Source organism: Silurus meridionalis, chromosome 25 (assembly GCF_014805685.1).
Source record: "Silurus meridionalis isolate SWU-2019-XX chromosome 25, ASM1480568v1, whole genome shotgun sequence".
NCBI lineage: Eukaryota > Metazoa > Chordata > Actinopteri > Siluriformes > Siluridae > Silurus > Silurus meridionalis.
Genome location: NC_060908.1, coordinates 2,403,841 through 2,417,536, shown reverse-complemented (window position 1 = coordinate 2,417,536; position 13,696 = coordinate 2,403,841). Strand labels below are relative to the sequence as shown.

The following is a 13,696-nucleotide window of genomic DNA, read 5'->3' as shown; positions in this document are numbered from 1 at the left end:
CACCCAAATGATTACCAACAACTATTTCTAGACATGAGTGGATCTAAATCTGGAAATGAACTAGCAGCAGCTTTTGCAAACGAACGCCAGGGTAAACCTCCATGACCAAAGCTCCATTTTCACTGCAGAAGCAAACGCTCTACTTTTGGCAATAAAATGTATCTAGATTTCTTACTAACTGACACAAAATCATGCCTTGAAACACTGGAATCCCAAAAAACTGACCACCAATTGTGAAGATTCTAACCTACGTATGGTCCTTGGAATCTTCTGCTGGGTACCTGGACACCCAGGAATCTCTGGTAATGAGCAAGCAGACAGTGCTGCCAGAAAGGATTTATATTCAGAACCAATTAAAGGCCTCATACCTTTTACAGATCTGAGCCCATTACTAAATATATACATCAAAAATAAATGGCAATTGGAATGGGACCGGTGCCTAAATAACAAACTACACGAAATTAATCCTGATGTCGGGGAAAAACCTATTTCTCATTTTAACAATGGCTGGGATGAAGTTATTGACACATGATGTCAGAATTAACAAACAATTTTTTACTAACGAGAAAATCCCCCAAATTGCCAAACCTGTCAAATCTCGATGTCCATTAAGCATGTGTTGATGGACTGTAATACTTATCGCCCTTGGAGAAACTTGTTTTTAAAATGTTTTCAAGCAAGTAAACCCAAACATAGTGTTAGTTTTTAATCTTAAACATCTTATTTAACATTTTCTATCTAATTGTAAAACAAAACCAAGCTTTTGGTGTGAACATGACCACAGAAGGAAAAAGAATTTAAGAAAGATGAGTCTAAATATCACATTTTGGCTCTAAAAGAATTTGTATAAAGAGGTGGACGTTTTGGGGTTGTTTTGGAGCAGGGAAAGTTGGAGTCTTATTCTGGAAAGTCAAAGGAATCCTGAACCAACATGGCCCCCATTCCATATTTCAACACAATACAATTCCATCTAGACTGCGACTCATTGGAACCGACTTCGCCTTCCAACTATACGATGAGCCGAATCGTACGAGTTCTGTAAGCGTTATTTGGAGAGCAAGCAGACGTCTGGTGTGTGAAATATAATAGAAAGACCTGCAGAGTTACTGCACCCAAATCCTATTGAACTGCTCTGGGATGAATTGGATCACAAGAAAGAAATCTCCAACTAGTGAAGACCGACTTTAGCAAGAGGCACGGCAAAGTATTTCAGCTGAATGATTGGAGAAACGATGCTGAGGGAGAATCTTTCAATGAAAATAAAGTTTATCTGTACATTTAAAGAATTGTTGGATAAAATTACATTTTCATACAGTTACATTAAAGTTTGTTGCATAGAAACAGAAGGAACATGCACAAGTTTCTCAGAAACCAGAAGGTGTTTCCAAACTTTTCACAGGTTCTGTAGGTGATTGATTTTGACTTGGGTTACATTATTCTCATAATTTTATGTTGATTGAATGTAATGATGTTTTTGAATGTAATGATGTCTTTGAATGCTTTTTTCCACAGAAACCGGGAGCTACACATGTGAATTTTGTGGAAAACAATATAAATACTTCAACCCTTACCAGGAGCATGTGGCCCTTCACACTCCAATGAGTGAGCTTTATTTTCTTTATTTCACTACAAGTAATTTCAGGGATTTTCCTGGAATTTCACTTTGCACTTCTAAAACATCACCACCTCTTCAATATGGATTAAACCGACATGTGCGCACATGCCCGGGTCTTTATATTAACTCTACTTACTCTGATTGTAGCTTCACTGAAGGTTAGTCTTCCCTTTCACTATGGTTCTCTCCTTCATTCTCTCTTTCCAGCTCGACTGGTGGAGGATTTGTTCAGGGAGTTTGAAATGGAGAGCTATTTAAAGTGCTGCATATTCATAAAAATGGGTTAGCGTGATTGAATTGATGCTCCGACTGAGATCTCGGATAATCCAGGCTTTATAGATTTTTGTTTTCTCCTGATCTGCATCTTTATGCAACTTAAAACAAACCACTTTTTCGTTTTCACATCATTAATAAAGAAATATAAATATATAAAATTATTAAGGATATATATATATATATAACTAAGGGCAAGGCGATTCGATTCAATGCAATATGTTGCAATGTAAAAAAAAAATCTGATGCTATGCATTTCGATACGGTACAAACAGCAAAACACCAATACAATTAAGTCCCTTCTGACTTCACACGTACGGCACTTTCACAAACACACCTTTTGTAGTGTGAAATAAAGATGAAGTAAAACCAGACGTTCTTTTCCTGTTGTGTCTGCAGGAAGTTACAGCTCTACCTCTGCCATGTTAATCTGTATTCTATGTGACTCAGGACACGCCTCGCTCTCAGCAGTGTTGATACGTCATGTTCGCTCACGAGAAACGGTTTAGCGGCGAGACATCAGTCTACATATCAAATATTTGTCACTTTGTAAATAATGAACGTATGGCGCATCTTCTAATAATTATATATAAGCAAATATGTTAAAAATGATGCATAATGATACAGATGCGATACATAACTTTTTTTTCTTCAATGCATCACATGGTTAACGTTCACGCCGATGCACCAATGTGATTCTTACCATCTCTAACATATTTATTTATGTATGTGCATTTATAAAAGCCCTGATGGCTCCTTATAACAGCAAAAATAAAACATGATGTAACTTCCTGTCAGCACAACGTATAAGTTGCAAGCGTCTTCCAATCCACGAGTTTACAGGTTCGCACACTGTCTTAATAACAAGTGGCAAATTAGCCCAAAGATTAGGTTTTGGAACAGATTATTCAATGTCAGGGTCACATCAAGGTCAAATGTTCTAACTAGTTTTTTGTCCAGTGGCTTTATTTCACTTTATGCTCTTATATGCTGATAAGTTTTGTGTGTGTGTGTGTGTGTGTGTGTGTGTGTGTGTGTTTCAGAAAGCTCTTTCAGTCTGAAAATTGAGAGTAAAACCTCAGTGCAGCCGAGCCGCGGAGACGCCAACAGCTCCCAGAGCTCGAGCGGTAAGTCACCCTGCGTCAAGTTAAGAAATGCCGGGAATATCAGGAATTTCAGGCATGCCGCAATTTTGGTTGTTGAAACTCTGAAGCGCTCGAGGACACGAGCAGAGTTCATTTTGTGCTTTAATGCTTTCCTGCATTACTGGCTGAATATGTAACAATCGAACCGGATACGAGCACACGGTGACGGTGCACACTTACCTTTTAGTCCAGGAGGATGGAGAGAGATAGATATATAATATATAGATATTTTATTAATTAGGGCTGCAGCTATCACTTTTTAGTGGTTAAGTATTCTCCCGATTATTCCATCAAGTAATCTGATCAGAAGTGCTTTTTCTTTATTCATCAGCAATACTAAATAAGAGCAAGAAAATAAGACGGGCCTCAGGAAATGAACACATTATTAGTTTTTCTTTTTAGAAAAAAAAGAAATTTTTATTGCTGAAATTACATTAAAGAATATCTGCAAAAACTAAACCCATTTAGTGCATTTAATTGCCATATTGCATCAGAATTTAGATATATAAATAAAAAAGTATAAAACAAAATATAAAAAAAAATTTGGTCAATTCAAAAAAAAACACCAGGTGCGTTTACCTTTTTTTTTTTTTTTTTTTTTATATATATATATATATATATATATATATATATATATATATATATATATATATATATATATATATATATATATAAATGTTTTAATCAGAAATGACCCCAAACTTTGGAAACTTTGTCGTTTTCTTAACATTAAATTATTTTTATTTTTTTTGCTTTGTTTTTTTTTCTCAGCTTTTTTACCCCACTGAACACTCGAGTCAGTGTTTCCCATCATTTAGGACACAATGATTTAAATATTTTGCACAATTTCTTTCTGGAATAAAAGTAGTACAGTTGATTCTGTCGCTCTGCAGCCTTTCTGTTCTTTATTCGGTAGGATGTTATATCATGTATAAATTCTGTAAATTGTCAAATAATTGCATTTTGTCTTGATTTTCCCTGCAGATGCTGCGAGCCCCATGGTGGCCAGCGCCTTTCCTACATCTCAGAGTAAGTACACAACTTCCTAATTTTGTTCCTTTTTTCCCTCCCCCTCAGCATGTTGATAATGACGTCCTCATTCCATCATTAATCCCGTCTCCTATCCATGGATGAATCATTGCATGGCTGAAACCCATCTTTACCCTGTCACGTACCAGCCCGATGGTGACCTACATCTGTGTTAGCGTTAGCATTGTTATGTTCTAAGAGCCACGCGGTGGACCTTGTGTTTTTAGAGGCCTACACGTGTGGATCCTGCGGCATTCAGTTCCAGTTCTACAGCAACCTCATGGAGCACATGCAGTCTCACGCCGGTGAGTCTCCGCCCCCCCCTCGCCCCCACACCGCCCCTTCACTCCTCCCTCTCCTGCCCCGACGTCCTCGGCATGCTCGCACACGATCCACGTCGTAGCTTTCCTTACTCTAATCGTGTGCTGTAAATGTTAATCGAGCGCATTCGCATGCACGTGGATGATCTAACGAGCGACGTGACACTAATGAGGCATGTCATAACTGGATAACGTAGCCTCAAAGAATTTCTCGCCAGCGTGTCTTGTTGCATGGCTTGTCACTGCTGACGTGGACTCATCATTTCTCATCTGTGGTCATAATCTATGTTTTTTTTTTTTTATTCTTATTTGCTTTATTTGTCCTCCTTGGAACTCATGTGCTTTCCACATGATCAGAAATTCTCAGCATGACCTTATTTTTTTTTTTTATCAGTGTTTCTCAATTCTGGTCATGTTGTAGCACCTCCCTGAACATTTTCCCATTTTTCTTAGCACCTGATTCAGCTCTGGCTTGCATAAATAACCCCCCCTCCCCCCAACACCACCACCACCTCATTGAACATTTCCACATTGTATAGCTGTACCACCTGGAACTGAAATGAATGGATTACATGAGTGATGTGTCGTATCTCAGGCTAAATCCCATCTCACAAAACATTTTTATCCTACATGATATGTAAAGGGGTAACGTGTGGCATATAGATGTATTTTTGCGAAACATTAGAAGTGTTGCGGAAAAAAAGAGATACAAAAAAAATACAAACTCACGATGTGGACACCTGAGCAGTGCTTTTTTAAAACATTCGACATTCAGTCCTTAATGGGCGAATGTATTTTGCGTGAGTTTGACAAATTGTGATGTCTAGACGTCTGGGTCAGAGCGTCTCCAAAACTTCACTTCCTTCTTGTGGGATGTTTCTGGTCTGCAGTGGTCAGAATCTATCAAAAGTGCTCCAAGGAAGGAACAGTGGTGAACCGGCGACAGGGTTGTGGGCAGCCGAGGCTCATTGATGCATGTGAGAAGCGAAGGCTGGTGGTCCGATCCAACAGACGAGCTCCTGTAGCTCTAACTGTTACAGTTTATGCTGTTAATGTTCAATGGGTCAGAACTGTTTTGGCAGCAAAATTAAGGACAAACACAATATTAGGCAGGTGGTCATAATGTTATGCCTGATGGGTATGTGCATGTACAGTAAATACATGCACACACTCACTCTGGCCTAAACTATGGTGTTTGATATTCTGATGAATTTACGGTTAAATCAGGAAGAAAAAGCTGAGGACAGCCCAAAACCCGAATGAAGCAATACTTTATTCCAAAATAAGTGGGTAAACTGTCTAACAAGAACTTAAAGCGTTAAAGTCACAGTGTGATGAATGTTCAGTTTTCAAAACGTTATTTGGAAAAATGGAACGTGTGCTCAGATTTCTGCTCGTTCAGCCACAAGGGTGTTAGTAATGTCGGGAACTGATGTAGGTGATGTGAGGGGGCCTGGGGTGCGATTGGCGTTCCAAATGCATTCTCAATAGTGGTATTCTACTTCATCCTGTGTAAAGCAAATCTCCTTGACGCTGGCTTTGTGCACAGGGGCTTTGCCATGCTGGAACAGGTTTGGGGAAGTGCAGGAAAATTTCAAGCTCACGTATCCAGACGTTGTATAAAACCGCATGCTTTTAAATTTGTGGTAACAGTTTGAGTATGGAACACATTTGGCTTGAAATGTCAGGTGCCCCAATACTTGTCCATATAGCGTATATTCTAACTGCAAATTCATGATCAGACATCTCCAAAAAGTCAGGCAAACATGTAATTTGCGGTATTTGTGATGTTACAGCAGATAATGAGAATCACACTAAAGAGGACTCGGCTAAAGCTGGTCAAGCCCCCGCACCTTCTCAGGAGCAGACGTGGAAATCACCTCAGCCTGCCCAGAGGAACCACATCCCATCTTCATATCGTAAGTACAAATTCTCTATCATCATCATGGCCATGTCTGTTAATCCCCCCCCACCCCACCCCCAACACACACACACACACACACACACACACACACACACACACACACACACACTGGGTAAAACTGCCAGTTTTTATTATGTTAGCAAATTGAATTGATTGCAAACTTAAAATTAGTTTTTTGATTTTCTTGTTTGTTCTTTATTTCGTTTTACTTATTTTTTTATTTAATTTTATTAATTAATTTAATTTTGAAGCTAAATCCTTTCTGCTAAGCAATGTTGAACTAACAATGCTGCCAAAAATGGTTCAGGCTGAACTTTTATGAGAGTCCAGAGATATTTTCTAACCAGCTGTGTTATTTCAATGGAGTCAGTCCTACATCTGGTGGCAGGAATTTTTATTTTTATTTTGTTTCAACACTGTAATATGTACTGAGATTCCCCACCTACACACCATATCTAATATTTGCTCACCCTAAATTTCCTGTGAAAAAAAAACTAAATAAAAATAAACTAATAAAAAAATAAAATAAATTAAAAAAAAAAAAAAAAAAAAGCAATGATGTATATAAAAGCTCTGGCGCATCAGCATGCACACCAAGCTGTCAAACTTGGCCCATACTTGTTTTTATAGCGTGTGCTGGATGATTTAGCATTGGTTCTGCTGATTGAGCGTTCTGAATTGGCATCGTTAGCAAGCGGTGATGTTTGTTGTAGCAGATCGTTAGTGTGGGACAAGAAAAAATGAAAGAAAAACAAGCAAACCAAAGAGATGAAAAATGGAAATAAGCCAAGCAAGTTAAAAAAAAAAAATGCGTAAAAACTGAAACTCTGTTTAAAACTTAAAATACAACCAGTTCGATTTCTTACTTTTTGCTGGCAAGACATTGTTTGGATTTGCAACGGCTTGAAAGTGGCAGCTCAAAACCTTTTTCATTTGTTTTGCAAAAGTTTCCCTCAACCCAATGGAATTTGATTAGTTTTTCCTGTTCAGTGTTGTGTTGGTGTGCTGTGGCCTAAACCAATTATTCTAGGCCTCAAAAAATGAGTTATTCTGCCCATTTGGTTTGTTCTGCCTGCGAAAGTATCTACTCATATTCACAGAGTAATATCATTATAGGATTCGAATTGTTTGCATCCAGTGAGGATATTAGTGCCTCCACAAACATTACTTTAGTCTTACCGCATCAGTTTTCTTCAAAGCTAGAAATAATACCGTGATACTCCAGGCGGTTATAAACGGATCGAAACTTGTGTGCCAGGGCAGGAAATGTAGGTTAGGACGACACCCAGTTCTTTGCTGTAACAACTGTTAGTTTAGGAATGTGAGCCAAATCAAAATGGAAAGGATCCGATATCGTCAAGGGCTTTCAAAAACCTGGCTTTTTCCACTTCCCTGGAAAAATAAACATTCGGCTTGTTGCAAGCATTGATCTATTCAAGCAGAACCTCCTTTTAACTCGGTGCATCTTTTTCTGTGTTTTATTGCAGAGAACAGGTTGCTTCCGGAGAAGGAGCGCCAGCAGGTGGCCGAGCGTTTGTTGCGCATGATGTGTACTGACTTGGGTTTACTTGGTGTACTCAGCAGCAAGGACTTCCTCAAGCTAGCCCAGACTCTAGTAGATACAGGCTCCCGTCACGGTGCTTATTCCATCCGCGATGCCCTCGGAGACATGAGCACTTTAGCCTTGAAACAGCTTCCCCGCATGTACAACCAGGTCAAAGTTAAAGTGACCTGTGCGCTCGGATCAAACTGCTCCTTAGGCATTGCTGTGACCTGCCATTCGCAGACTATTGGGCCTGATTCCTGCTTTGTGCTAACGGCGTATCAGGTCGAAGGGGTCCGACTTCGACGTTACGTGTTAGGAATTAAAGAGGCTTCTCTAAGGGAGGGTCCAGAACATGTTCATCACTGGGTCCAGAATGTCCTTTCTGAATTCGTGATGTCAGAAATTCGCACGGTCTACGTCACAGAACCACGCTTGTCACTGTTACCTAGTTGCGGGCGGTCTAGCCTTAGCCTGCGCTGTGCTGGATGCTCTCTGTCAGCCACCATTCAGGCCGTACTTGGGCGACGTAGCCTTCAGAGCCGGGGCCTGCATGAACTTGGTGAACTTCTGGCAACGTGCCGCGACATTGCTGGAAGTAGTAGCTTTAATCGAGACAGCAAGGCCTCAGATGAGTCTCCACCGCCGCCACCCTGCTGGGATTTGACCGCTGAGGCATTGCTCAAGGTACATGAGAACTTTGAGGCCATATGTGAAGTGTATGGCCGTTGCAAGAGCACAGCACCACTTCTCCAAGGCCTGAACAAACACCTTCTGAGCACACTAGCCTCCCTGCTCGCACCATTGCGCCAGGCAGCACAGGAACTGGGGGGTGATCGTTGGCCCACACTTCAGCAGGTCCTGCCCTCTTACCTTCGCTTGGAAAAGCTCTTTACCTCCAAAGCAGGAGAGGTAGGTGCTGGCAGCAAGCTCTGTCACTACTTCTTGGAAGCACTAAAGGAAAACTTCAAGGTTGAACGGGTCCACCAAGTGGCTATGATTCTAGACCCACAGCTCAAGCTTCGTCCAGTCCCAGGATACCAGCATGAAGAGATTATCTCGAGGGTGTGCGACATGGCTGCGAGCATGAAGGAACCAGCCAGTGGAGGCCCATCTGGGATCTCAGGAGATGAGAGGGACAGCGATGTGCCAGCCGGGCCCAAGCGTGGGCGCATGGATTGTGGGATAGAAAGGCCGTCTTGTGCTGCTGAGGATCCACAGGTTCGCAAGGAACTGTTCCAGTACCTCGGTGAACCCCTCTTCAAAGCCACGGGGGATCTCTTCCAGTACTGGAGCTCCGTCATGGACAGATATCCCAAGTTGTCCCGGTTGGCTCTGTGGCTCCTGGCGGTGCCGGCCATGGGAGTCCGCAGTGAATGCGTCAGCATCTGCGAGCAGACCTTTGCCCTGAAGAGGAAGCGGGAGGTCACAGCTGAGGAAATGAACAAACTGGTCTTCCTCAAGTGCAATTTCGCCTGAGGTAGAGCCTGGCCACCAGCCAGCACTACTGACTGTTTCTGAAAAACACACTAACGTATCTAGTATCTAGGCGCTGGTCTAGGTTTACTCTGTAGCTTCTTTACATCACGGGTTAAAACTCTTATCCTAGAGCGAAACCTACTTCTGGATCAGCGTCGACGAACGACGTACAGTCAAGAAGTTCTCTTTGTGGACGACTGCTGTGGAGCAATATGTTATCGAGCAGATATCACCTACACACACACCTCAAAACCTCAACTTTCTACTGCCCTTGGTAACCTAGCAGCGAAAAAAGAAAAGCGTGGATAAAAAAAAATTTTGTTGTCAAAGCTTGAATCATCTAAAAACCAAAACATGGACACACTGTATGCATCATCTTATTTTATTTCCCCTTTTTTATTTTTCATTTTCAGATTTGGTTTTTTACACTGCTAGACTGTTTGTCCTTGTTATTCTTCACGTTTCCTGCCTGAACTTTCCATTTTTTCCCCCATTTTGCGCTGCCAAAAAGATAATTAATCTGCTTTGCTTTTCTTGCTATACAAATGACCTCTTAGTTATCAGGTCTAGAAAATGATTTCAGGTAACCTATGTGTATTTCTTATGTCGGTGTTTCTAAATGAGAATTCTTTACTGGGTGCTCACTTCCACTCGTTCGACTAAAATAATTTCATGTTTTTAAAAGATATGCTTCTTGATGAATCAGTATTTTTAACGGCCCGTACTGATAGAAGACGCCGCGTATTGCACAGTTTGAGTCTACATATGCATGAGGAATCAAATATTTAAATTTTTCACTCGAAAAGCACCGCTCTCGCCGCAGTAGGTGTAGTCAACCCCCCTCCGAGCGCAGCAGGGTCTAACCTATAGAGCTCCCAAGCTGCTCTGAAGATCATACACATCGAATTAATCATCGCAGACTACACGGTGGTGATTCTCTTGGCTGTGACATGCTGCTGATGGACACAGAATAGTTCATATTCAGAAGCAGATGTACCATGTAATCATTTTTGCAGCAAATTGCACGGTCTCCTGTACGTAAATGAGCCATTCCAGAATACGCAATTCCAGAATGAGTTATCTTGTACCGTATTTCGTTTTTAAACTGACGATTATTCAATAATGTCATGGCACATGCCCAATCCGAATAATGTGAGGCCAAATAGAACCTCTGTATCTGTCGTTCGAGAACATATTCCACCATTCTCAAGCGTTTTTTTTCCCTTTTGGGAGAATCCCATCCAACCCTGGTTGAAGAGTTCATAGTGCAACTCATGGAAAATGGAGACTTGTAACCCCCTTTAACTGCTGTACCCGGATACTGCTATAGCTACAAAAATACTACATATAAACACAAACTATACTTTCGTAACAATTTTCCCGACTTTGTGTGGTGGTCTGGAATAGAGGTTGACCGATGTGGGTTTTTCTTTGGTCGATGCCGATATTTAGCAATCATGGCAGCCGGTCGGGGTTTTTTTGGGACGATATGTTTGGCGATTTTTCTTTTCTTTTTTCTCCTTCAGCATAAAATGGAACAGTTAAGAAATACTTAAATATTTATTGTACAACACAAACCTCTAATCAGCGCAGTAGTTTGCAGGTTTTGGTTCCTGTGCCTACCTGTAGCCTAAACTACAGCTGCTTGAATGTTTGCTCACAATATGGTTCCAAAAAACTACTCGCATTCTCACTAAATCTTTTCATTCTTTTTCCAAAAGTAGCCTCATATTAAATCAATGTAATACATCAGACTAGATTAAGAATGAAGGATATAAATGTAATGCTTGGGACACACCAAGCCGACGGTCAGGCAGCATCGGTGGAAAGTTCTTGCATTATATATTCACATGCCGAGTACTGACTACTGCCACCTGCTGGTGTGGGGGAGTTGTGTTCTCTCATGCAAGCGCAGAACGTACACTCGCGGGTTTGGTGTGTCGGATGCACCCGACTAATAATTGGCAAACAAAAATCGTCGGGCCGATTAATCGGTTGACCTCTGGTCTGGAACACACCGCGTCTGATCTGATGTTTTATGTAGTTCTTCTCAAACAACAAAAAAAATGTTTTTATTCTAACTGTAGTGCAGGAGGATCACGGACAGCCGGGATCCGATTACTGTCTAATCTGTTTAGAATTCCGCCCGTATTTCTTCAGCACTGGTCCATCAAACACCTCAAAAAAATTCACTGTGTGACGAAATCCAATTTCAACTAGCCAGGTTTTACACGTTTTTTGGCAGACTGACTGTTTTTACCAGCATGTTTGATATGCATACAAACACATGGTTAGAAAGTAGTACTAAATTAAAAAAAATCAATTTCCACTGCGTTTTTTTTTTATCATTATTTGGTTAAATATTTTCCTTAAAGGTATCAAAGTATGACAGAAGGCAAAACCTTACAAAAGATTAAAACGTCTTGGTAGGTTTCACCCACCCCCAAACATTGGCATTTTTTATGCCACTTTTGAGTCACAATATGGATATCTAGAGCGTTTAAACATCTTGATATCGTTCCTAATTACAGCTTCTAAATGAATCTCATTATAAAGAGGAAACTTCCTTATTGTAATTGAATTAAAAATGCAACAGTAAATGTTTTGAGATTTTATAAAGTTTTAGGACTCTGTATAAAATAATAAAAAAAAAGGAATAAGAAGAAAAAGCCAAACAGTAGGAAAATAAATCTTGTTCGAGTTCTTTTAGGAAAGTGAACTGTTTTTGTCTTTAATGCACTGGAAAAAATAACCAAATGGAAAAATAGTATAATTACTTTTATCTTTTCTTCGTGAGCGATTTAAGAACGGGATCAAAGAGCTTATTTAAAAAAAAAAAAAACTTCTGGGTTTGATGATTTCTCTGTCTTTTACTTCCTTGTTCCATAGTGTAGAGCTTTTCTGAAGATACCTACAGACATCATGGATGGACAGATGGAAGAATGTTTGTTTGCAATTGCTAAAGCAAGGTTTTTCCAACATCTTTGAGCTCGAGTTGAGATGGATGATGTTTATTGTCTATTGTTCTTTGTTGCCACAAGAGGGCGCCGTTTAGCTCCTGCTCGTTGGTAGGAGTGGCCAAACTCCTTACCTCTTTTTATACAACATACCTTTCATACTAGAGTTCCTCAGAATTCAGAAAACGGTACTGTGGTTTTTTTCTCTCTCTCTCTCTTTTTATGCATTCAGGGTGAAGAAAAAGCGTATTTGTTTTTGACTGCCAAGGAAGTATCGGATTGTTCTCATCAGCATCCTCACATTTGCAATATTTAAATAAAAAACAAATGTCCTCTTATTTTAAAGACCCACTATAATTTTTCTTTCCTTTCTGCTAAGTGCAAAAGAAAACAGATGGTTGCTTTTTAGTTATTTTTATTTGGTTTTGTTTTAGTAGGTTTTTTTTTATGATTGTGTATGACGTTTAAACAGTAGGTCTAATTTATACTTTTTTAGCAGCACTATTTTTATATCTATATATATGGTTAATAATAGAACTTTAACTCATTACTGATTCTCAGTAGTACACCAAGCGCTGTGCAGCATCCTCAGAATCTATTATGTACTGTGTGAAAATAAAACGTACTGAAACGGCAAAATGCGGCTTCGTTGTTTTCCTTTTCTGTCTCTTGGTTTGAGATCTGATCCTGGATATTGTGGTTGGGTGTGGGTTTCTTCCCTGTTTTGATAACTGGTGTCTGGGAGGTAATTTGGGTAGATTATTAGATTAGATTATTATAAGTGATAATTTTGCCTCTACTCTATTTGTATCTATTGTACACAGATCAAGAATAACAAAATTATAACATTATAGCCAGTCAATTAATTTACACTGATTAGCTTTTCATTATGGCACCCTCTAGTGGTGTGGGATATATTAGGCAGCAAGTGAGCATTTTCTCCTCAAAGTTGCTGTGTTTAGAAGCAGGAAAAATGGGCAAACGTAAGGATTTGAGCGAGTTTGACAAATTGTGACGTCTAGACGAGCGTCTAGCGGTCAATGTCTATCAAAAGTGCTCCGAAGGAAGAACAGTGGTGAACCGGCGACAGGGTCGTGGGTGGTCGAGGCTGGCCTGTGTGGTCTGATCCAACAGACGATCCAATATATAGATCACTTGTCTGATCTCACCGTGAGTCATTGCTTTAAATATGATTGTACCAATTACTGTACATATCCAAAAATAACTCGCAGCAATTGTGGTCAAAATAATAAGCAAAAACTGTCCAAAGTGTCAATATTGTGTGTGAGCATTATTGTTATCCAGCACTGTCGTAATCCTCCTGAGCATTAAATTCACCAGAGCTGCACAGGTTGTTGCTGGGATCCTCTTCCACTCCTCCATGATGACATCACTGAGCTAATCACTAATC

General features: G+C 40.1%; 1 protein-coding gene across 6 annotated transcripts in view; it reads left to right on the top strand.

The window, feature by feature from the left end:
• znf618 (zinc finger protein 618) overlaps positions 1 to 12,924 on the top strand; it is a 33,252-nt gene extending 20,328 nt beyond the window's left edge. For 3 of the 6 annotated variants that reach the window (XM_046839051.1, XM_046839054.1, XM_046839052.1), the window contains 6 exons: positions 1,513 to 1,602; positions 2,932 to 3,015; positions 4,018 to 4,062; positions 4,290 to 4,367; positions 6,179 to 6,301; positions 7,794 to 12,924. In XM_046839051.1, coding sequence (XP_046695007.1) covers positions 1,513 to 1,602; positions 2,932 to 3,015; positions 4,018 to 4,062; positions 4,290 to 4,367; positions 6,179 to 6,301; positions 7,794 to 9,328 — 1,955 coding nt within the window. In that variant the 3' untranslated portion in view covers positions 9,329 to 12,924. The remainder of the gene's footprint in view (positions 1 to 1,512; positions 1,603 to 2,931; positions 3,016 to 4,017; positions 4,063 to 4,289; positions 4,368 to 6,178; positions 6,302 to 7,793) is intronic. The other 3 variants (XM_046839055.1, XM_046839057.1, XM_046839056.1) reach the window with 3 other exon arrangements.
• The last annotated feature ends 772 nt before the right edge of the window (positions 12,925 to 13,696 follow it).